Raw genomic sequence first — 26,374 nt, 5'->3', positions numbered from 1 at the left:
CGCAGTTAACATTTTGATGGTTTTACCATTAGATTACCTCATTTCACGTCCGTACTACTAGTACTACTGCTGCTGCTGCTGCTACCACTACTGTTGCTGCTGCTGCTGCTACTACTACTACTACTACTACCGCTACTACTGCTACCACTACTACTACTACAACAACAACTACTACTACTACTACTACCACCACCACCACCACTACCACTACCACTACCACTACCACTACCACTACCACCACCACCACCACCACCACCACCACCACTACCACCACTACCACTACCACTACCACTACTACTACTACTACTACTACTACTATGCATTCGCTGGCAACTGTAAACGTTATGATGCTTAGATAAACATCTATATACTAGCCATTTTTTTCTATTGTCAGTTTTTCTTGTCTCGTGATTTTGGTCTGAGGGGACGGTCACTGTTCGACCTTTGACAAGGAATGAACTAGTTGAGTTTAACGCCCCTTTGACCAGGATTTCAGTTATGTCACTATGTATCAGTGCATTGTGGGAGGAAACTCGGCGCAAGTCTTAGATGTTTACCCAGCACAGGCAGGGTGATTAGTGACTTGGACACACAATCATGGTGAACCGGGAACCATCGCCCATAGGTTTCTGGCACACTGACACACAGACACGCTCACACACTGAGACACAGACACTCACACTGACATACAGACATCCTGACACACACAGTGACACAAATACAGTAACTGCCTCAGAGAGACACACAGATTACCTGACAGATATATCAGCTGACACACTGACACACAAATACAGTAGCTGACACATAGATACAGGAGTTCACAGCTCTCTCTCTCTGTCTCTCTCTCTCTCTCTCTCTCACACACACACACACACACACACACACTGCATAGCACATGCTGTTTCTTTTTAAAATTGGACATTATCCCCCCAACTTACATTCAAACTGCTAACTGTAAATATATTCTCAATCATTTGTCTACCGAGCGTGATTGTGTCGTGGAATTCATTGCCCGCTGGAACTGGTAACACTATGTCCCTGAATCAATTTAAAACCACGATAAACACAACAAGAGGAAGTCACAATTACTTTGATTTAAATTTGGGGGTTATCAAATCATTTTGTCAAATCATCCATTATCGCCACAAGCTCCGTTGCAGTGATGTAAACACAAGCAGATATAATCGATATATATCAGACACATCCAAGTGTTCAAGCAGTCATTATAACGAAGACTTTTTTCACAACCTTTTAACATGTATTTTTATATGCAAGCATACGATATGCAAACTACTTTATACGGTAACGCCGCATTGAATAAATAACTCAACAAGTAGTGACATTCTCAACTCATTACGCCAGTTCATTTCTAATAGTGACCGCTTCCAGTGATTTTCAATATCACATCTACATTTGTATACAATGTAAGTTTTATATAACTTTATTTACTACGGCAGCTCATTTCTTTGCTAGGCATAATCAACATCATAATGAAGCTGTATATTATTCAATCATTTATGTGTTATCTTGTCTCTGTATTATTCTTTTGTTGTGTAATTATTAGTGCAACTATGTATCCAGCTATTATACTAGAGCGGTATTTATATAAAACCACTAGGCTTGTTCGCCTATCCTGACTGCTTTGATGAAATAAAAATATGTTTAAATCATATTAAAGTACCAGAGTTTCATTGAGCTGTCAATGTGGATCCATCACAGAGTTTATAAAGTCGCTTGTGCTGCCCATGGTTCAAAATATACTCATGAAAACTGCTCCTTTCGATCTTTAATTACCTTGAATCGACCATTTGACGACAGTGCACAAGTCTCAGCCGCAAACGAAATTTCAACCAATCAGAGCGGCGCGTCTCCGTGACGTAATAGTAGGTATAGGTATGAGGGTCTGTGTAGAATTTATCTACATTTCAGGGGGTAAACTATTTCGTTTTCAGGTTTGTACAAACCTGAAATCGCAACAGCTGTTGTGAAAAATGAAAGCTATATGTTCTCACAATCTACTATCTTTTAGTTTTGTCTCCTGTTTTGCCTTATTTCCGAGTTACAACCCTTGTTTTCATAGACGACTCTGTCAAAATCACTTGGTGTAACTGGGTTGTATCCGTGTTAGGTGGTATAAACCTACACGTTATTAGTCATCGTTCACTTGATGCACAGTTAATGAATTTATGACCTGTATAATTAGTGGCAACGCCACTTAGATTACCCGACAAAGGTCATCATTTGGCATTTCCTTTGTCTAGATCGATCACAGGATTAACCAATAACACGCTGATTGATAAATTACTTTGATGGGGATTTAAATCGGAATTTGTCAAAAGGTAGTTTTATGAGTTTACATTTACTAATCTATACGCTGTCGTGTCTGTGTCTATGTAAAAAACAATACCCTTCTTTCAAAGGATTAACCGCCAATACATTGATTGATTGCTCATTATTAGCTAACTAAATCACCTTTTTATAAGAATGACGCACATCATGCAGTGAGTTGCCAGGTGAGCTATCTTGGGTGACCAATGAGACTATACAGCAATGTGAAAAAACTGAAACGATACATCACGTTTTCGTATATTAGACTATTAAAAGACACATCACTTGGGAAATCTGCAGATGAATCATATGTCACTCGTTTTTGTGGATATTGATGGATACATTCCTCGAACAAGGTAATAGTTTGACATTGCTCCTGTAACTTTAATTTGTTTTAATTTTAATATTTTTATTACGTTGTCCTAACTTTCAACAGAATCATTGTTTTCGTCCTGAAGTGTAATGATACAGACGACATACACTAGGGCGTGCGTGCGAGTTACGATTCATATACATGATATAGGCAAACTATAAAATGTCTACATATTACATTCCTGTAATACATTCGCAGATCGCTTCTTTTTATTAAGTTTCAAAATGCATGCAAGTATGATTATAAAGTACATTGTAATTACTATTATGAGACCAAATATAAAGACGTATATTGACAAGTTTCTATATACTGGTGAGTAAACGTTTACAAACCAAGTAAATTTAGCAAGTGAAGAAATTTATCGCGCCGTATTTTCACTTCGACCCCCACCTCGGTTATGTTATGTTACAGGATGTGTCATGCAAACTCCTTTTGGTCATGATTCGAATACGTGTACATATCTAACTACTAGTAGAAAGTAGTTTTGATTTTCTAACTTGATGAAAACAAACCGTAATCTCATGAATTCAAATGGATTTTAGTCTGTGACTTCACGATTTTCAAAAATGGCAGAGCCCTGTCTGATGATGAATGCTATTTAAGTCTGTTTTCACCGACTTATAAAATCAAAATTACTTTCTACTGGTAGTAAAATATGTATTTTATTGGTGGACATTAGGATTTTACATAACATTGCTTATAACATGACAATTTCACTCTTGGAAGCGAGGCGGTGGTCGATATAATATTACTTACGATAATCTTGTCACTTGGACCACAACCTCGCTTCCGAGGAAGAAAACATCATATTCATGCAAAATCCTTCTGGTCAGCAATGTGTAGTAAGCAGTCTTGATTTTATAAACTCGATGAAACTTGAACTCCATTTTCTATCTTGGAAGCGTGGTAGGGAGTGAACCATCTGATTTAGTGTATACCACAGGCTTCCACAACGCTCGCTTCGCACACACTAACAACCAATTTAAGCACAAACTACGGGGTTCGGTGGAAATCTGTGCATAGTGAAACCATCACTCGAACCTAAGGAGCAATTGACGGCAACACAACAATTCGGCATGTCTTTGGTGACGTCGAGAAATCAGCAAAATGACGAGCTTCCTACACATTTTCTATACAACTAACTGAAAATCGTTCCTTTTGTGACGTCATTGCAGGGCTCTGGCGACAGAGTTACGTAACCTGTCTGTGGTTTCGTTTGCGGGCGAGAGAGAAGCAGACGGCTTTTTAGCAACTTTTAAGCGCTTGGTATTAATTAACCTCTTTTTAAAAAAAGAAAGAAATGGTGTTTCGTTTATGACTAACCAGAAGTCTTTCATATACAGTGGTAAAAAGAGTACCAGAAATTGAGTTTATTCGTTCTTTAACCACTACACGACTCGCCTGTTTAATTCAGAAGTGCGCGTCACATAAGCACGCTGTAATGAGTTAATGTTCACAGAGAAATGCAATGACATAAACATTAATGCTTTACTATGAAGAGAGTGGGGACTTAAAATATGTTTCAAAATATATTTAACATTACATGTTTTGCCTCTAGAAAGTATAGGTATTACCATTAGAGATATGACTGGGCTGGAATCGAAGACGTATTTTCCGGGTTTGCGTTTCTGGATGAAGAGTTATTATTTCCTCCGCTCGATGTTTAATGAACTGACTTGGGCATAAGTCAGTAAGGAAACTGTACTTCATGATCCGGGTCAGTTTGGGTGAACGGATCGGTTCAGACGACTAGTTGCTACTCGTGGGTTCACATACCATCGGGTCGTTGGGGTAGCCAAGAGCTTCATGCGATCACGCCAAAGACCCAGTTTCGATTCCCTATATGAATGCATTTCTGGTGTTTCACCCCATGATATTGTTGGTGTCTGGAAAATGTTCAAATATCAGAAAGCTGTTGGGTATTTGTAAATGATAAACATGTGTACTATATATTCATGTGGCAATTTTGTAGGATGATAAAATTTGCAATTTCATGGTACGTTTCTGACTCAAACGGACTGTAGGTATGGTGTCACCAGCCTTGGGTAGAATGTGTTGACGTATCTCCCACCTCAGCGCACGGTAATTCCCTAGATAAATTTGGAGAATATACATTTATTCCTATTTCAAAGTCCAGTAATCGCACGGAATGTGCAGATTTAGACTGTTGATATCAGATCTGAGTATGTGGTAAAATATATAACGTAGAACTATCTAAAGTATGAAACATATTCATGAATTCGGGAAATTAATGTAATTTCATATTAACATTTTGGCAATACTAATTAGTGCAGATTAAATAGTCGTGTAGAATGAATGTGTAATCACAATGTTGTTATAATGGCCCCAGGTCGAAGTTATCGTGCGTTATATCTTATCTATCATTACGTCACTGCTGTCATATATCACTATCAGGGGATCTTTTGTCATAGAGAACACCCAGCTACGAGGTCCCTCTTAGACTGCGGTCCTGTTGTGAATATCGAGGGTGAGTACTGAAGACTTGGCAAACGGGTAGTAAAAGGATGTTTCTGTAGGCTACTGACTGTATGGACTGTGAAAATATTCTGTGTAGTTTACCTGCCATGGTAGACAGACAGGGTAGTCAGACCACTAGAGCACAGTTACTCTTCGAACCAGGAAGAGGGGGTCTGTTTGTCAGCAAGATCAGCTCCGTGATGGCGAACTGGCAGTTCACTGCAGGATATGATGTTATTTGTTATGTTGTCGTAGAATGGTGTTCTTCTGCAGTGCATTTCACAATCCGGTGAGCGAATAGATTGTGTCAGGATAAGGTGTGGTTTATTGTTCAGCTGTAGTTATTAATATATCATATATATATATTATGTGTAGTTATCCGTGATCGCTAGTGGTGCATGGATTATTCGCGATGAAGCAATGTATAAGATACTCGGAAGTTTGAAATGACATGCCCATCATTGATCGATCTACTTTCGCTTTCGTTTCCTGACACTAAGTATAAACAAAGTTATCTCCCCTGAATATTCAATAAGGCTGTGGAGAGTTCAGCCGTGACTGCAGTTTGGCTGCTATGGTGTGTATTCTGGCCAGGTAAATAACTCTTAACTCTAACATTGGACCAGGAGCATTAGTTGTCCCTAAATGCTTTTCCTTTCACCGTAAACATAATCTCTTTAGGGGACACTGAACTATTGAAGGTGAAACATCACGTTGCTTTCTCTCCCAATGATGGATGTTGAATTTGTAGTAGGGGTTTGAATCACTGTTTCAATATGACCGCCATGGTTCCTAAAATGAAGCTCAGTCATTTTGGTTGATAATGTGCTGTGACGCTGTTACATTCACTCAAAGTGCAACTTGTATTCTGCAAAAATACAAGTTGAAGCTTAACTTTGGTTTGTTGTCCGTAATTTGATGGCGTTTGTGCAGAGAATTATGAAACAATCGAAAATAAGAAAGAAAATATGGTATAAGAAAATAATATCCTTTCTTGCAGATTTGAACACTAAAGGACTGAGTATATTGTATATTGTAAACATGATCTACATTAATAGGGACGGTGAGGGAGCTTTGTGGTTTACGTGTTCTCTCGCCTTGTAGAGTGACCCGGGTTCGATTCCCCCAGATGGGTACAAAGTGTGTGTACTCTTAAAAGCGGTGTAAAGCCACATTCATTCACCCTCTGTACATTAAGGCACTTATTGTTGCAGATAAATGTTTGATATTTGTCTTAACGCTTGTCATACAGAACTAAATATATGAGTAATCATTTTTTAAACTGTCTACAGTTTCTGAGATCTTAAATGGTTAAATATGTGCCATTGTGTTGAGGTTAACTGCAGTGCTGTATCGCTACTTGTTCAAACTACCTCCAGACTCACATAATTCTGATAACGTGTGGACCCATATAGGTCCAGGGTAGGCCTTCAGCAACCCATGAAAGGCGACTATATATGCATGTTGTAAGAGGCAACTGACGGTATCGGTTGGTCAGGCTAGCTGACTTGGTTGACGCGTCATCGGTTCGCAGTAGTGCAGATAGATGCTGATGCTGTTGATCACTGGATTGTCTGGTCCAGACTGCTGCTACTACTACTACTACTATGTATTCCCTGACAACTGTAAACGTTATGATGCTTAGATAAACATCTGTATATTAGCCATTATTTTCTATTGTCAGTCTTTCTTGTCTCGTGATTTGGGTCTGAGGGGACGGTCACTATTCGACCTTTGACAGGAATGAACTAGTTGAGTTTAACGCCCCTTTGACCAGGATTGCAGTTATGCCACTATGTATCAGTGCATTGTGGGAGGAAACTCGGCGCAGGTCTTTTATGTTTACCCAGCACAGGCAGGGTGATTAGTGACTTGGACAAACAATCATGGCGAACCGGGAACCAACACCCATAGGTTTCTGGCACACTGACACACAGACGCTCACACACTGAGACAGACATTGACACACAGACACTCACACTGATGTACAGACATCCTGACACACACACTGACACAAATACAGTAGCTGACACAGAGACACACACAGATTAGCTGACATAGTGACACACACACACTGACACACTAACGCACAGAGACACACACTGACACAAATGCAGTAGCTGACACAGAGACACACAGATTACCTGACAGATACACATGAAAAAGACACAGAGCTGACACATAGACACGGGAGTTCACAGCTCACACACACACACACACACACACACACACACACACACACACATACATACACATACACACACACTCCATAGAACATGCTGTTTCTTTTTAAAATTGACATTATCCCCCCAACTTACATTCAAACTATTAACTGTAAATATATTCTCAATCATTTGTCTACCGAGCGTGATTGTGTGGTGGAATTCATTGCCCGCTGGAACTGGTAACACTATTTCCCTGAATCAATTTAAAACCACGATAAACACAACAAGAGAAAGTCACAATTACTTTGATTTAAATTTGGGGGTTATCAAATCATTTTGTCAAATCATCCATTATCGCCACAAGCTCCGTTGCAGTGATGTAAACACAAGCAGATATAATCGATATAAATCAGACACATCCAAGTGTTCAAGTAGTCATTATAACGAAGACATTTTTCACAACCTTTTAACATGTATTTTTATATTCAAGCATACGATATGCAAACTGCTTTATACGGTAAAAATAAATTGAATAAATAACTCAACAAGTAGTGACATTCTCAACCCATTACACCAGTTCATTTCTAAAAGTAACCGCTTCCAGTGATTTTCAATATCACATCTACATTTATATGTGTTGCGGGTCCTGGTCGCTGATAAGTGGACTCAGGCGAAGTGGTGTAAAAGCCGTTTATTCTGTAAAGACTATATATACATCAGGGGAATATGATGTATGACCGAGGGGTGTAACAACTAACCTCGGCCGTGACGTGACATGAAGTGACAAGTAGGAAGATGCCTACGTCACGGAACAGGTAACTCACGACCGGACACGCGACAGGTAAAGCACGAGATAATGCGTATAGTAAATATGTACGTTTACTAATCTATACTCTGTCATGTCTGTGTCTATGTAAAAACAATACCCTTCTTTCAAAGGATTAACCGCCAATACATTGATTGATTGCTCATTATTAGCTAACTAAATCACCTTTTTATAAGAATGACGCACATCATGCAGTGAGTTGCCAGGTGAGCTATCTTGGGTGACCAATGAGACTATACAGCAATGTGAAAAAACTGAAACGATACATCACGTTTTCGTATATTAGACTATTAAAAGACACATCACTTGGGAAATCTGCAGATGAATCATATGTCACATTTTTGTGGATGTTGATGGATACTTTCCTCAAACAAGGTAATAGTTTGACGTTCCTGTAACTTTAATTTGTTTTAATTTTAATATTTTTATTACGTTGTCCTAACTTTCAACAGAATCATTGTTTTCGTCGTGAAGTGTAATGATACAGACGACATACACTAGGGCGTGCGTGCGAGTTACGATTCATATACATGATACAGGCAAACTATGAAATGTCTATATATTATATTCCTGTAATACATTCGCAGATCGCTTCTTTTTATTAAGTTTCAAAATGCATGCAAGTATGATTATAAAGTACATTGTAATTAGGATTATGACACCAAATATAAAGACGTATATTGACAAGTTTCTACATACTGGTGAGTAAACGTTTACAAACCAAGTAAATTTAGCAAGTGAAGAAATTTATCGCGCCGTATTTTCACTTCGACCCCCACCTCGGTTATGTTATGTTACAGGATGTGTCATGCAAACTCCTTTTGGTCATGATTCGAATACGTGTACATATCTAACTACTAGTAGAAAGTAGTTTTGATTTTCTAACTTGATGAAAACAAACCGTAATCTCATTAATTCAAATGAATTTTAGTCTGTGACTTCACAATTTTCAAAAATGGCAGTGCCCTGTCTGATGATGAATGCTATTTAAGTTTGTTTTCACCGACTTATAAAATCAAAATTACTTTTTAGTCTGTGACTTCACGATTTTCAAAAATGGCAGAGCCCTGTCTGATGATGAATGCTATTTAAGTTTGTTTTCACCGACTTACAAAATCAAAATTACTTTCTACTGGTAGTAAAATATGTATTTTATTGATGGACATTAGGATTTTACATAACATTGCTTATAACATGACAATTTCACTCTTGGAATCGAGGCGGTGGTCGATATAATATTACTTACGATAATCTTGTCACTTGGACCACAACCTCGCTTCCGAGGAAGAAAGCATCATATTCATGCAAAATCCTTCTGGTCAGCAATGTGTAGTAAGCCGTCTTGATTTTATAAACTCGATGAAACTTGAACTCCATTTTCTATCCTGGAAGCGTGGTAGGGAGTGAACCATCTGATTTAGTGTATACCACAGGCTTCCACTACGCTCGCTTCGCACATACAAACAACCAGTTTAAGCACAAACTACGGGGTCCGGTGGAAATCTGTGCATAGTGAAACCATCACTCGAACCTAAGGAGCAATTAACGGCAACACAACAATTCGGCATGTCTTTGGTGACGTCGAGAAATCAGCAAAATGACGAGCTTCCTACACATTTTCTATACAACTAACTGAAAATCGTTCCTTTTGTGACGTCATTGCAGGGCTCTGGCGACAGAGTTACGTAACCTGTCTGTGGTTTCGTTTGCGGGCGAGAGAGAAGCAGACGGCTTTTTAGCAACTTTTAAGCGCTTGGTATTAATTAACCTCTTTTTAAAAAAAGAAAGAAATGGTGTTTCGTTTATGACTAACCAGAAGTCTTTCATATACAGTGGTAAAAAGAGTACCAGAAATTGAGTTTATTCGTTCTTTAACCACTAGACGACTCGCCCGTTTAATTCAGAAGTGCGCGTCACATAAGCACGCTGTAATGAGTTAATGTTCACAGAGAAATGCAATGACATAAACATTAATGCTTTACTCTGAAGAGAGTGGGGACTTAAAATATGTTTCAAAATATATTTAACATTACATGTTTTGCCTCTAGAAAGTATAGGCATTATCTTTAGAGATATGACTGGGCTGGAATCGAAGACGTATTTTCCGTGTTTGCGTTTTTGGATGAAGAGTTATTATTTCCTTCGCTCATTGTTCAATGAACTGACTTGGGCATAAGTCAGTAAGGAAACTGTACTTCATGATCCGGGTCAGTTTGGGTGAACGGATCGGTTCAGACGGCTAGTTGCTACTCGTGGGTTCATATACCATCGGGTCGTTGGGGTAGCCAAGAGCTTCATGCGATCACGTCAAAGACCCAGTTTCGATTCCCTATATGAATGCATTTCTGGTGTTTCACCCCATGATATTGCTGGTGTCTGGAAAATGTTCAAATATCAGAAAGCTGTTGGGTATTTGTAAATGATAAACGTGTGCTATATTTTTATGTGGCAATTTTGTACGATAATGACATTTGCAATTTCCCGGTCCGTTTCTGACTCAAACTGACTGTAGTATGGTGTCACCAGCCTTGGATAGAATGTGTTGACGTATCTCCCACCTCAGCGCAGGGGCAATTGCCTAGATAAATTTGGAGAATATACATTTATTCCTATTTCAAAGTCCAGTAATCGCTCGGAATGTGCAGATTTAGACATGTTGATATCAGATCTGAGTATGTGGTAAAATATATAACGTAGAACTATCTAAAGTATGAAACATATTCATGAATTCGGGAAATTAATGTAATTTCATATTAACACTTTGGCAATTCTGATTAATGCTGATTAAACAGTCGTGTACAATGAATGTGTAATCACAATGTTGTTATAATGGCCCCAGGTCGAAGTTATCGTGCGTTATGTCTTATCTATTATTACGTCACTGCTGTCATATATCACTATCAGGGGATCTTTTGTCATAGAGAACACCCAGCTACGAGGTCCCTCTTAGACTGCGGTCCTGTTGTGTATATCGAGGGTGAGTACTGAAGACTTGGCAAACGGGTAGTAAAAGGATGTTTCAGTAGGCTACTGACTGTATGGACTGTGAAAATATTCTGTGTAGTTTACCTGCCATGGTAGACAGACAGGGTAGTCAGACCACTAGAGCACAGTTACTCTTCGAACCAGGAAGAGGGGGCAACATGTCAGCAACATGTCTTTGCTCAGTGATGGGAAGGATACTCTACAGCAGGGATAGGTCACTCGCTTGCATTCTTTACCATTTGTACTAACTGACGTGTGCCTCGTCATGCTCCACCGCACACAGTTACTTGGCTGGTTCCCAGTGCAACTTCAGTTGTGTTCAACCAGGGAGACTATATAGAGTATATACGTTGTAGATTATCCCTGGTTTAACAGAAATTCAGCCAGTTTATTGTTTATTCAGTCGAAATTGTAAAATGAATGAATTATAATAAGAATTAAGAGCAAGAATTATGTGAATGAATGAACGAAATAAAGAAAAAGAATAAAAGAAAGAAGTACATATGTGAATGAATGAAAGAATAAATGATACACCGCGACTTTCCCTCCCAAAACATGTCAAAGAACGCAAAAGTATCGCGAGAACACGTGTTAACATCAGCTGTCCTTTTAAAAACATGTTTTCGAATTTTTGTGTACATGAATAATTGACTCGGATATCTTTTTGCATGTGGGGAATGGAATGGACATTAACAAAATGTTAAGTGACACTATCACATTGCCCTAAAAAATAAAGTGTCAAACTGTCACAAAGCGTTCTAAAACACCTCTCCAGTTTTGTAATAAATTTTGTTTTAAATAATAAATAATAAATAATAAGTTTTGTCAAATAATAAGATCAAAAAGAAAGAAAGACGTTATGGAACTATAACGTTCCAGCATCAATGGCGAATCAGATCAGATCGGCAATAAGTCGTATTTTTCACACACCTCAAATACACCCTAACATTTTGTTTTAGATTATGAAACTATCACTATCACTTGCAAACACATTTCACCTGATAGTATATTCCCCTCATAAGAATTAAAGGTGTATGTGAAAGATGTTTTTGAAGTAATAACTAGAAACCCTCAAACAACGGCGTGTGGTATTTCAATGATCAGAACAGATCGGCGATATGTGATATTTTTCATACACCTCAAATACACCTAACATTCTTTCTTAGAACTATTACTTGCAAACACATTTCACCTGATAGTATATTCCCTTCTAATGAATTACAGGTGTATGTGAAAGATGATTTTGAAGAAATAACGAAAAACACTCAAACAAATGCGTGTAGCAATTCAATGGCAGATCGGCGAAATGTCATAGTTTTCACACACCTCAATTACACACGAACATTTTTTAAGTCGTAAAACTGTCACTATTACTTGCAAATACCTTTCAACTAAAGGTATGCTTTCCTTCTAAACATTAAACGAATGCGTGAAAGATGTTTTTATCGGCACAATTTAGTCTACCTTCGCGGTGAATCGAGAATAGAAGCCATTGAGCTATAACATACCGACCGACTACAAATCTACTGTCCTAGTACGGACACTAATACCGATATTTATCTTATTCTACATGTAGGATTTCAGTTGTTACTACACTCAGCGAATTTAATCAGTTTTTGAAAAGAAACCGGGCTCAAACTTAAATACTACGCTGCCACCAAATTAGCTACACTGGTTACGTAACGACCCGAGACATACGTTCAGCGGCTTTTCGAGGAGTTTCTTCTCCCCTCTGTATAGGCTCCCTGTTTGTACAAACTACCCCCAGACCTACATAATTCTGATAACGTGTGGGCCCGTGTAGGTCTGGGGTAGAATAGGCCTTCGGGTGGTCAGGTTCGCTGACTTGTTTGACACATGTCATCGGTTCCCAATTACACAGATCGATGGTCATACTTTTGATCACTGGAATATTTACAGATCACCGCCATATAGTTGGAATATATAGGAGTGGGCTTCACACACTGTACCCATGTGGGAATCGAACCCGGTTCTGTGATATCAAGAACGAACGCAGCACACACAGCTCTCGCATAATTTTGTCGAATATTTGTATTTCTATTGTCATATGAGTGTTTCAATGTATAACACTGAAGTTGGCGAACAGTATCTTCAAACATGAGACAATAAGCAAGTTTTATCTGTTATATGGCTTCATCGCTACTGTTCTTCTATTCGGACAACTGGACATTGTTCACTGTGACATCCATTTCATGAGCGTGCAGATCTTCTGCAACCCCGTGACTTCACAGACGTCGGAAACTTGATCATGAATATGCCACCAGATTGTGCAGAGGGTATATTGCCAAATGGTATATTGCCAAAGGGTATATTGCCAAAGGGTATATTGCCAAAGAAACGCAAAAGAGGACTTAAACGTAAAAGTTCGTAATCGCAAAAAACTTCCAGGCTATACTCAAAACGTTCGTAACCTTATGAACTTCTTAAGCCCATTCTTAACACATTGGCTACGATCAAAGTTACGAATTCTTAGGGCTACGAACGTTTGGAGAATAATTTGGGTCCAGATCTCCCTTACCTAAATTGTTGCTGTCCAATATTCGATCACTCCGCAAACAACTTACTGAACTGGAAGCCAGCGCCAAGTTTATGTTTGAGTTTAGAGAGAGTTGCTTACGTTGCTTCACCGAGACATGGCTTAATGCATCCATGGACAATGGCCATCTAGCTGTATCAGGATTTGGCAAACCGATTCGTGTGGACAGATTTGGAAGCTATAGGGAAATCAACTGGTTGTGGCGTTTGTGTTTATATATATTAACAAAAGATGGTGTAAAAATTATGTTGCACGTGATGCTATGTGCGCACAGGACACTGAGATTTTAACACTGTCTTTAAGGCCATTTTATCTTCAAAGGGAATTTGGACAATTTTTGTGTCTGTTGCATACGTGCCCCCTTAGCAAACACCAAGAAAGCGTTCGGTCTATATCCGTGCTGTTCATGGCAAATTTCAGTTTCAGTCTCCTGGATCCCCTCATTTTTTACTCGGTGATGTTTTACCTATTAATCTTTATCAATGTGTGGACTGCTCCACGTGGAACAATACGATTAGAGAAATGTTAACGATGCTTTTAAATCGCGTACCAAACCACAACTTGGGACATCTGACCACAGTGTTGTTCATTTAATGCCATGTTACAAACAGAAATTAAAGACAGAGAAACCAGTTTAAAAAAATCATGGACTAAAGACTCCCTAGACTCACTTAAAGGTTGTACTAATTGGAACATGTTTCACCAGACCTGTGATACACTTGATGGACTGACAGCTGTGGTCACAGATTGTATAACCCATTGTGTGGACTCAGTTATACCAACAACAACAACCAAAGTGTTTCCCAATAATATAAACCAAAGACAACAAAGGACTTTAAGTCAGTGCTGAACGACAAATATCGTGCATTTTGTGAGACATACAGAAAGTGAAAAATGAGCAAAAAGGGCATTATAATACAAACGGCTAAATGCAGATAAGCTTACAAGAATAGAATTGAACAACGATTTTCTGATAACAAGTTAAGATCAGCTTGGAATGGACTTAAATTTATTATCGGGACCACACAAAACAATCAGTTGATCAGATGTCAACGAACTGAATACGTTTTATGCTCGATTTGATTGTTACGATTTTAACAGCGAAACTGAAAATGTCTGTATGTAACTACCTCCGTCTGAGGATATATCTATATTAGAACATGTTTTACTCTCTTTTAAGCATCACAGAGTAAGAAAATCGTCTGGTCCTGACAAGTCAACAGGGTTTCTTCTCAAAGATTGTGCCCTTTCATCTCCCTATGCAAAATTCCTATACTTTGGAAGACCTCAAATATTATCCCTATTTACAAAACTGAAAATCCATCAGTTTACAGTGATTACCGCCCGGTCGCATTAACATTACTCCAAATGAAATGTTTGGACCGAATTATTAGAAAGCTTGTATTGAGCAAGGTTGAACACCTTTTGGGCCCTTTTCAGTTTTGCCTACAGGTGTGACACAGACGACGCTATACCGACTCTCATCCATATAATTTACACATTTAGAAAATCGAAATTGCAGATAATTATCTTGGTGCAATAATTGACTCTAAATGATCTTTTACAGAAAATACTGAGCACATCTACAAAAAGGGCCAACAGAGACCATACTGCTTGTGTCAGCTAAAAGAATTGAAATTGATAAAACCATTTTGACAATTGTTTACCAGAATTTTATCCAAAGTACATTAGTTACTAACCTTGCTGGCTGGTATAGAAATCTGTCGGTGCGGACTAAATATAAGTTGATCAAAGTTGTAAATACTGCTAGTAACATTTCTGGTGTAACTTTTGAAAGTCTCAGCTCAATTTTTGAACGGCAAACACTCAAAAAGGTAATCAAAATGATCAAAGATCCTAGTCATTGCCTAACTTCCTAGTACAACCTTTTGCCTTCGGGATGACGTATCCGTTTGCCGCTGCTGAGATCGAACCGCGCTCGACAGTCCTTCGTACCAACGAGCACGAGACAACGAATGTGTTAATGATTTATATTAAAATATTTTCCCACATTCTTAGTGATTCTCAATTTTACTTACGTTTCCAATGCATAATGTACATGTGTTAACTGTATAAATATGTTGTCTATGCTTTAATGAATAAACTAACTTATTTTTTAGATTCCTGTTATTCGCTATCGTAACCATGTATTCTGTGATCTGGTTTGCTGTAAGTAAATTTCCCTTGGGATATTAAAGTGTTATCGTATCTCATCTTATCTAACCACAAGGCTACCCCACCGCCCCCAGCGCAGCAGAAACATGCCTGTTTCTGTTTGCTTTTCGTTCCATGTGAGCATCCTGTTGCATTCATAAACACAACAACCGGCGTCACATATTCAGTACATGGGGGTCAGTCATGGTCCTCTAAGTAAGCCTGTATGGAACTGATGAGTTACCTCTCTTGTCTGCCAAGGAGCCGGAAACAGTTATCTCATTGCTGCTGCAGTTTGGAATGATATATATGGCTGAATGACACATACATTCGCAGCAAATATGCGTGTATAATGACGACATCTGTTTGTTGAATGAAATGCCTTCTTTAATTATTTAGTAGCTGTCACTGTTGCTAGCCTGACCAACCGATGCAAACACAAATGCAAATGCATTACAAATGCAAACAACTGAGATACGAAAACATACCTCTTAAAATTTGTATGTATCCCATGTAAACATCTGATGAAGAAAGACAATTTTATGTATCGAAATACTTGAAATACCCGCTGTTGACATATGTTATTTGTGCTATAAAATCATCGTGGCCCATGATATTTACATACGGGTAAAAGGTAAGAAATGTTTCGGCCAGCGAATATATTGTTTAAAACACGGACCAAACAAGTTCACCGTGCCCTGCATTCGCCACCATTCGTAGAATTCCGTAATCGGTTTGTACCGAACGTACACGAAAGCTCGCTTGAGGCGAGGTCAGTTGGAGTTACCTCCCTTACGACTACACAAGAACGCAGCGAATCCATGTTCGTTCAGTGCAGACGACATGTAGTGTCTGCATTTTGGCCAGTAGTAGGTATGGCGTCACCAGCCATGGGTAGGATGTGCTGAGCGACAAATACCGACCTTTTGCTCACCACAACGCAGGGCAATTCCCTAGATAAATTTTGGAGAATATACATTTATTCCTATTTCAATGTCCAGTTAATCGCCTGGGATGTTGAGATGTAGACATGTTGATATCAGATCTGAGTATGTGGTAAAATATGTAACGTAGAACTATCTAAAGTGTGAAACATATTCGTGAATTCGGGAAATTAATGTAATTTCATTTTAACATTTTGGCATCTCTAACTGGTGCAGATTAAATACTCATGTAAATTGAATGTGTAATCAGAATGTTGTTATAATGGCCCCCAGGTCGAAGTTATCGAGCGTTATATCTTCGCTGTTATTACGTCACTGATGTCATGTATCACTATCAGGGGGTCCTTTGTAATAGAAAACACCCAGCTATGAGGTCACTCTAACTTGAACTCGTCCTGTCGTGGCACACTTTCCTAGTTTCGGTTTGAAATCAGTTAGTCAAGACTGCGGTCCTGGTGTGTATATCAAGGGTGAGTATTGAAGAATTGGCAAGCGGGTAGTGAAAGGATGTTTCTGTAGGCTACTGACTGTATGGACTGTGAAAATATTCTGTGTAGTTTACCTGCCATGTTAGACAGACAGGGCAGTCAGACACTTCGAGCTCAGTTACTCTTCGAACAAGGAAGAGGGGGTCTGTTTGTCAACATCATGTCTGTGCTCCGTGATGGCGAACTGGCAGTTCACTGCAGGATGTGATGTTATTTGTTATGTTGTCGCAGAATGGTGTTCTTCTGCAGTGCATTTGACAATCCGGCGAACGAATAGATTGTATCAGGATAAGGTGTGGTTTATTGTTCAGCTGTAGGTATTAATATATCATATATATTATGTGTAGTTATCCGTGATCGCTAGTGGTGCATGGATTATTCGCGATGAAGCAATGTATAAGATACTCGGAAATTTGAAATGACATGCCCATCATTGATCGATCTACTTTCGCTTTCGTTTCATGACACTAAGTATACACAAAGTTATCTCCCCTGAATATTCAATAAGGCTGTGGAGAGTTCATCCGTGACTGCAGTTTGGCTGCTATGGTGTGTATTCTGGCCAGGTAAAATTAATGATGTCCCCGGTCGTTGTCTAAATTTCGTTTACACTACCCGGTCGTTTTCATGAAAAACGGAATGCTGTTGAATACGATTTTAGTTTGGCCGAACTGTTATGTTTCGTGTTATGTTTTTGTTGAAAATCTGGTCTTTCCGTGACAATTGCATTTAAACTCCACTGGAGCGGTTTTTTATAACTACCATTCAAACATTTAGTTTTAAATTGTAATGAAATAATACACTGCATATTTTGAAATTGGAAAGAAAATATGGTATAAGAAATAATATCTTTTCTTGCAGATTTGAGCATTAGAGGATTCAGTATATTGTATATTGCAAACACGATCTACATTAATAGGGACGGTGAGGGAGCTTTGTGGTTTACGTGTTCCCCCGCCTCGTAGAGTGATCAGGGTTCGATTCCCCCAGATGGGTACAAAGTGTGTGTACTCTTAAAAGCAGTGTAAAACCACATTCATTCACTCTCTGTACATTAAGGCACTTATTGTTGCAGATAAATGTGTGATATTTGTCTTAACGCTTGTCATACAGAACTAAATATATGAGTAATCATTTTTTAAACTGTCTACCGTTTCTGAGATCTTAAATGGTTAAATATGTGCCATTGTGTTGAGGTTAACTGCAGTGCTGTATTGCTATTTGTTCAAATTACCCCCAGACTCACATAATTCTGATAACGTGTATACCCGTATAGGTCGTGAGTAGAATAGGCCTTCAGCAACCCATGAAAGGCGACTATATATGCATGTTGTAAGAGGCGACAAACGGTATCGGTTGGTCAGGCTAGCTGACTTGGTTGACGCGTCATCGTTTCCCAATTGTGCAGATAGATGCTGATGCTGTTGATCACTGGATTGTCTGGTCCAGACTCTATTATTTACAGACCGCCGTCATATAGCTGGAATACTGCAGAGTGCGACGTAAAACTAAACTCACTCACTGATAACGTGTGAGGTTGTTTTCGGTTTAGGCGTGTCGCAGTAATTTCATTTTTATGGTCATGAATACAGATTCAGTATAAAATGACACTTTGAAAACGTGTTGTATTCAACGAGTTGTGAATGAATTGTGTACCCATCTGAGAATGTGTCCCCCAAACTTGTACCCAATCTCCTTCACTTTTTTGATAGACAGACTGGCAGGTACTTGAAACCAAATTAAATGTGACTTGATAAGACCGACGGTTTACCGAGTTTCTGAGGTTGGTATGGGTGAGATCAATGCTTGAATGTACATGTATGTGAATGAAAACTGTACAAAATATTGAAGGTATTAAATCTTTGAGACTGAAAGTGACTAAAATTAATTGTGGTGATATGTTACAGGCTGAAGAAGAAGAAGAAGAAGAAGAAGAAGAAGAAGAATGGCAGGTGCTAGTCCACCGCCCATGGGGAAAGCCTTTAAGATGGCTCGTGGGATTGAGGTGATCACTTATGTCGGGGACATCACGACGTTGTCTCGCGCGACTGGCGTTGTGACAGGGGAGGGGAACGAGTTTAAACACGAGAGTTGTATTACAAAGGCTTTGAAAGCACATTCGACTGAATTTGCCGAAAAAAGAGAAGAACTGAAGAGGAACGCTAGATATTTTAAGTCATGGTCTGTCCACACCACGACACTAACCGCGTCGTGGCCATTCAGTTATGTCTTTCATGCTGTCATCAAACGTCCGGAACGTACCAACAGATGGGTGAAGAAGACAGGAAAGTTATACAAAACAATAATGAAGAAGGCAGAGAAGTATGACGTAAAGGTGTTGGCCATTCCTCTTCTTGGTACAGGTGAGAAATGCGTACTCATGTAAGTAGAATTGAATAATGTACGTAGACGTAGATATCACACTCCATCACTGTCTTTGTCTGTCGTGTGCAGAAGCATAGACCTGTATCAGTCCTTGATTAAGTCAAGGTGTGTCAAGTAATTAATTGTTGGATTCTAATATATAATACGTTCACAAATCAATTCAAATGAAACACCACAGCAGAACAATTGTAGTGTCAATACAGATTAAGTAAATAGCAGATTTCTCATGATAATGATCCTATATTACACGTGCATAGCCAGTGATGTTATGCCGTGAAGTAATATGCATGAGGTTCAACGTTTACTTATGGCAGTTAATGTACATGAACACTCGAGAAGTATTAGATATCTGACTACTTGTGTCTGGTTCGAAGATTGCCGTTCACGCTGTGTGTTTCTTTGGTTGTAAGGTCGAGGTGGTGCATCGCCACAAGACGCTGCCCAGGCCGCCGTTGGAGCCGTGGCTAAGTTTGAGAATCTGCATCTGGAGACGGTGTTCTTAGTGACAATGGACTCGTACATCGCTGAAATAATTAATTCCCAATGTGAATATGAAAGGAGTCCTCTGAGTCGTGAGAAATCCTTAAAACGTCGAAAATCATTTATGAAGAGGTTGGGCTGTGCAAGTTCCAGAACAGACGACGATGACTTTGGCAGCTATGGAAAGGCACCTGTGGACAGGCGCACGGGGAAATACCAGAATGGAGACCGGAACCAAAGGGCATACACAGAGAAGTACACACACAATTCTGATGATAGGCCATATATCACCAATGAAGATATGAATCAAAATCCACGATCGATGGACACGAGTGGGAAACGCGCCAGACTCTGGCAAGAGAACAGCCATATAGAGGATCAAACGGACGACAGACCAGGATCTGGCCGTAACCGCACATATCCGGGGAAGGGGGACACACAAAATGCCAACGGGCATTTCGATGGGGAAAAGGATGAAGCCAGTGTACATGATCATACAGAAGTGGTGGACACAAGCATGGGACAGAAAGGAACCAAAGAGACAAGGGAAGGCAACTCTCATTACAAGAACTCGAAAGACAAGATCATGAATTCTTCACCGTTTCCAAGATACAATGGCAGTTTTGTGGGTGAATCCGGACACAGGTCGGTGGATGTCGCTGAAGTACATTCCAGTCACATCCCATCCCAAACTGTCCCAAGTGAATCCAGGCCGGATTCTCCCACAATGGCACAGGGGACCACCACACATGACAAATGTGTGCTTAGTTACGAAGGAAATCGAAAGGCTAGAGTTGACGATGATGGTAGGCGGCAACGACCGAACCAGCAAACCAAGACCACCATGATGACAACTGTCGCCGGTCACACACGTTCTGATGAAAGACAACGTCACACTGGCAGGGTCAACCAGGGTCCGTCAGCCTGTCCACTGACCAGTATTGACATGGATAATTCCACCAGACAAGAAATGGCGAGAAAGTCTGCCACCAATGGGACTCACAGTGGGGATAATGATGGTACAACCACGCAGTTTGTTAATGGAAATAACAAAAACGAAAGTAGCAACGATGTGAAGTTTCTTGATATGAGTCTGACCAGAAGCTGTCCTATTTGTATTTGTCCAATCACAGATCCAAAATGGTTGGATAAATGCGGTCATGTGTTCTGTAGGGAGTGCATAGATGACAGCTTTAAGAAGTTCAAACCCGTGTGTCCCAGCTGTAACATGGTGTATGGTGTCTTAACGGGGAACCAGCCGGATGGGACCATGGACGTGGCCTTCAGCGGGGAGCACCTGCCGGGTTATGAAACCTGTGGAACCATCAGCATCACATACGATCTGCCAGGCGGCATACAAGGAGTAAGTATCGCCGTCTGACCCGTGAATATGCGGGTCAGAATTGGTCTTCAGTAACCCATTCTTGTCGTTAGAGGCGACTAACATGATCGGGAGGTCAGATTCACTAACGTGGTTGACACATATCCCATATGAGAAGAATGTTTGCTCATGATGTTGATCACTGGATTGTTTGGTCCAGGCTCGATTATTTTCAGACCGATGTTACATAGCTGGAAAATTACTGAGTGCGAGGTAAAACTAAACTCACTCACTCACTCACTGGACGCCGTCTCTAAACATTACGACATGCCTGTCAGATACAAACACTAACTACAGGTAGAAGTAGTGCGAAAAGTGGCCTTTATAATGCAGATCAATGCAATGAATTTGGATACTGGCGTTACCTGTCGATTCCCGAGTAGATAAGTCAGCAGGGTATCAATCCGCAAAAGTACGAGGTGTGACACCAACAAACGACAAAGGTGTGTCAAGTAATTAATTGTTGGATTCTAATATATAATACGTTCACAAATCAATTCAAATGAAACACCACAGCAGAACAATTGTAGTGTCAATACAGATTCAAACATGATATTATACGGGACCAGTGATTAAGAACGGTTTACCAGTGATGGTAATATTCAGCGTCCAGTTATCCAGCTTCAGAGAGAGGCTTAAGCAAAGTTCCAAAGATATAGTGATCACACAGAATGCTGTATTTCTTGTACTTAGAGATGTGATGTGAAATGAGAGGGAAGTGTTGACTCCTTATCCCTATATTGATTCTTGTATAAGCTCCTTGTAGCTCTTTCTGACTCATTCCGACCCGTGAAGGTCACGGGGTAGAATAGGCCTTCAGTAACCCATGCATGCCATAAAAGGCGACTATGCTTGTCGTAAGAGGCGACTAACGGGATCGGGTGGTCAGGTTCGCTGACTTGGTTGACACATGTCATCGGTTCCCAATTGCGCAGATCGATGCTCATGTTGTTCACCACTGGATTGTCTGGTCCAGACTCGATTATTTACTGACCGCCGCCAAAAAGCTGGAATGTTGCTGAGTTCGGCGTAAAACTCAACTCACTCACTCACTCTGACTCCAGTTGACATTATGGTATCCACTTCAAAGGCCCTGGCATGCAATGGATTGAAACTTCATCTAAACATGATCGTGGTGATTGGCCTATCGGTTACCACCCATGACACCTACCAGTTCTTTATTGTTATTTCTACAAGTCGATTGAAAGCCGAGTTTGACCCTCAACTAAACGATCTTGACAGAAATGGCAGACGATAGCAAGGACGATAAGGCCGCATAAGGGTGTATGGTCAAATCTAGCAGTCTCGTTGGTCGACGCTTGCTATTGTCCTCCATTTGTGTCAAGATCGTTTACTTACTATAAGGATTACAATGTATAACATTTGGAACATTGTTAGACGAAATATAACATTTGGAACATTGTTACCCGATATATAACATTTGGAACACTGTTACACGATGTATTATAATAACATTTGGAACATTGTTACCCGATATATAACATTTGGAACATTGTTACACGATGTATTATAATAACATTTGGAACATTGTTACCCGATATATAACATTTGGAACATTGTTACACGATATATAACATTTGTAATTATTCTTATTATCATAGTTGTATGAAGAAGCAGGTTGAAGGTTTTCCTTCAGTAGCTTAAACCGTTCATGAACATGTCGCTAATTATCAGTAATCCATTCACATATACTTCACCGATATCATGTCATTTACCTCAGAGGGAATCTGATGATGTTGACGTTGATCTATAAATCGTTACAACCTGTTGTTTTAAAAACTAATACCAGATCCATGTGGAAACTTGCAGGCAGATCACCCGAATCCAGGACAGCCCTACAAAGGAACGACGAGACGGGCGTACCTTCCAGACTGTCGAGAAGGAAGAGATGTTCTCCGTCTCTTGAGGAAGGCGTTTGACAGGAAGTTAACTTTTACCATCGGTCGATCTGCTACTACCGGTCACGAAAATGTCGTAACATGGAACGACATCCACCATAAAACAAAAATGGAAGGTGGACCTACTAGGTAAACGGATTGTGTCTCTTGGTACTTTAAAATGATAATATTCCTATTAACTAAAAGTCGATACTACATATTTTAAAACAGTTATAACTATATACCATAACTACATATAACCATGTTGGTGAGTGATTTAACACATTCTGTGAACATCTTTCATATACAACAGTGGGTGTTTGTGGAGCTGCTTGTTGTCTATATCGTATTAAAGTGAGCTTCTATTGGTATTTAGATTCGGCTACCCCGACCCCGACTACCTTGAGCGGGTCAGGTGTGAGCTGGCCAGCAAGGGAGTGACGGAGACCAAGGAGACGACGTTTTAGCGGACTCCTAACTATCCATTGTCTCTGAATGACAGACCGTCAGATGTCCACAGGAACACAGGTCATCACATGCTACAGTAAAACGTACTGGGACTCACAGTTTTCCGCGCTCTTCTTCGTTCCTAGTAATCTACGCATGGTCAGATTAAGAACCAAACTCTGAAAGTTTCAGAATGATGACAATCAGCAGTACTTGAGGAAGTGACACCGAATGTCCCTTTATATATAAATAATCCAGATTTCAAAGTGACTAATTAGCTGGGAAACGTGGCTGCAATGTACTCTTGCGTGTAGTATGAGGCGAACAATATCGTTGATCACGTCTTATAGCTTAATGCTTAATGATAGTGTGTTATCTTACTCATTCTACATTGAGCTTTACTCATAACATCAACCACGGGTTTGTCAAGTTCAGATCCGATACTGACATGTTACTACACGAAGAGCGGCGTTACCAATACAAATCAGTTGCTGACGTTATCGACATAGAAAGCTATGAATACAAAGATCTTCCGCCACTACGGACTCTTTTGAAGGGTGCAGTGCTTGCGTCATAGGCAATGAAGATCCACGGTACAATTGATCTTCCGTAGCCCATGCTTGTAAGAGGCGACTAACGGAATCGGTTGTCAGGCTTGCTGACTTAGATGACACATGTCATCGTATCCCAATTGCGCAGATCGATGCTCATGTTGTTGATCAGTGGATTATTTACAGACCGGCGCCATATAGCTGGAACATTGCGGAGAGCGGCGTAAATCTAAACCCACTCACTGATAACGTGTGAGATTGTATTGGGTTTAGGCGTGTCGGGGCAATTTCACTTTTATGGTCATGAATACAGATGCATTATGAAATGACACTTTGAAAACGTGTATTCAACGAGTTGTGAATGAATTGTGTACCCATAGATCGTAGATCGATGGTCATGCTATTGATCACTGGATTGTGTACTGACAGCCATATAGGTTGGATATTGCTGATCCCGGCGTAAAACTAAACCCGCGTGATCGCGTGTGTTATAGGCGATGTGGCCTCTAGACTGAAGCAGTGCAAATAAGACAAGCACTACTATTCCGTTGTTGTGAGGCATTACATATATACTTTATGTGCATGTTTGTATAGCCAGGTTGTGTGTTCTTGTTGTCCACTGTTGTAGTTTCTAACTGTGAATATGGCGTTGTTAGTTATAGCATAAGTTGTGGTTTATTGATATTTCTGAAACGTTGAATTTAACGACTGTAGATCGGCACCATAGCGCGGAAATTATCGTCACGCCACATGCAACACGGTACGTCAGCATAGTTTTACAAGACACGTCACCCCTGTGTTACAAGACACGTCACCCTTGTGTTACAAGACACGTCACCCTTGTGTTACAAGACACGTCACCCTTGTGTTACAAGACACGTCACCCTAGTGTTACAAGACACGTCACCCTAGTGTTACAAGACACGTCACCCTTGTGTTACAAGACACGTCACCCTTGTGTTACAAGACACGTCACCCTAGTGTTACAAGACACGTCACCCTTGTGTTACAAGACACGTCACCCTTGTGTTACAAGACACGTCACCCTTGTGTTACAAGACACGTCACCCTAGTGTTACAAGACACGTCACCCTTGTGTTACAAGACACGTCACTCTTGTGTTACAAGACACGTCACCCTTGTGTTACAAGACACGTCACCCTTGTGTTACAAGACACGTCACCCTAGTGTTACAAGACACGTCACCCTTGTGTTACAAGACACGTCACCCTTGTGTTACAAGACACGTCACCCTAGTGTTACAAGACACGTCACCCTTGTGTTACAAGACACGTCACCCTTGTGTTACAAGACACGTCACCCTTGTGTTACAAGACACGTCACCCTAGTGTTACAAGACACGTCACCCTTGTGTTACAAGACACGTCACCCTTGTGTTACAAGACACGTCACCCTTGTGTTACAAGACACGTCACCCTAGTGTTACAAGACACGTCACCCTTGTGTTACAAGACACGTCACCCTTGTGTTACAAGACACGTCACCCTAGTGTTACAAGACACGTCACCCTTGTGTTACAAGACACGTCACCCTTGTGTTACAAGACACGTCACCCCTGTGTTACAAGACACGTCACCCCTGTGTTACAAGACACGTCACCCTAGTGTTACAAGACACGTCACCCTTGTGTTACAAGACACGTCACCCTTGTGTTACAAGACACGTCACCCCTGTGTTACAAGATGCGTCTGATACATGCTTTCTTTATTATGATCTGGTACATTCATGTACATGCTTGTCATTATTATTTCTTTGAGATAAAAACTCAGAGGTGTTGCATGATTCTGTCATAAAAGTAATTCATCATGTTTATTAAAAATTAGAAATGCTTAAATATACTACATTTTCGTCACTAATTTTCAATATCTTGATTAAAACCATTTTTGATCAGTTTGATGTGATCTTGTTAATTT

At 40.0% G+C, this 26,374-nt stretch overlaps 1 protein-coding gene across 7 annotated transcripts; it reads left to right on the top strand.

The window, feature by feature from the left end:
• Positions 1–5,126: 5,126 nt before the first annotated feature.
• LOC137277509 (uncharacterized) lies at positions 5,127–26,355 on the top strand. Of its 7 annotated transcripts, none has more exons than XM_067809272.1 (5): positions 5,127–5,189; positions 19,206–19,661; positions 20,094–21,526; positions 23,375–23,592; positions 23,819–26,355. In XM_067809272.1, exons 2-5 carry the CDS (start codon positions 19,244–19,246, stop codon positions 23,907–23,909), a joined length of 2,160 nt encoding a protein of 719 aa, XP_067665373.1. In that variant the 5' UTR covers positions 5,127–5,189; positions 19,206–19,243; the 3' UTR covers positions 23,910–26,355. The 7 variants fall into 7 exon arrangements, with proteins under 7 accessions (XP_067665373.1, XP_067665376.1, XP_067665372.1 ...); XM_067809275.1 differs by having other exon boundaries at positions 5,163–5,193; positions 19,216–19,661; XM_067809271.1 differs by lacking the exon at positions 5,127–5,189 and adding an exon at positions 11,076–11,147.
• The last annotated feature ends 19 nt before the right edge of the window (positions 26,356–26,374 follow it).

The sequence above is a fragment of the Haliotis asinina genome, chromosome 3, assembly GCF_037392515.1.
Source record: "Haliotis asinina isolate JCU_RB_2024 chromosome 3, JCU_Hal_asi_v2, whole genome shotgun sequence".
In the NCBI taxonomy this organism is placed as follows: domain Eukaryota; kingdom Metazoa; phylum Mollusca; class Gastropoda; order Lepetellida; family Haliotidae; genus Haliotis; species Haliotis asinina.
The sequence above is the reverse complement of the archived record's forward strand: the minus strand, read 5'-3'. Positions and strand labels throughout refer to the sequence as shown.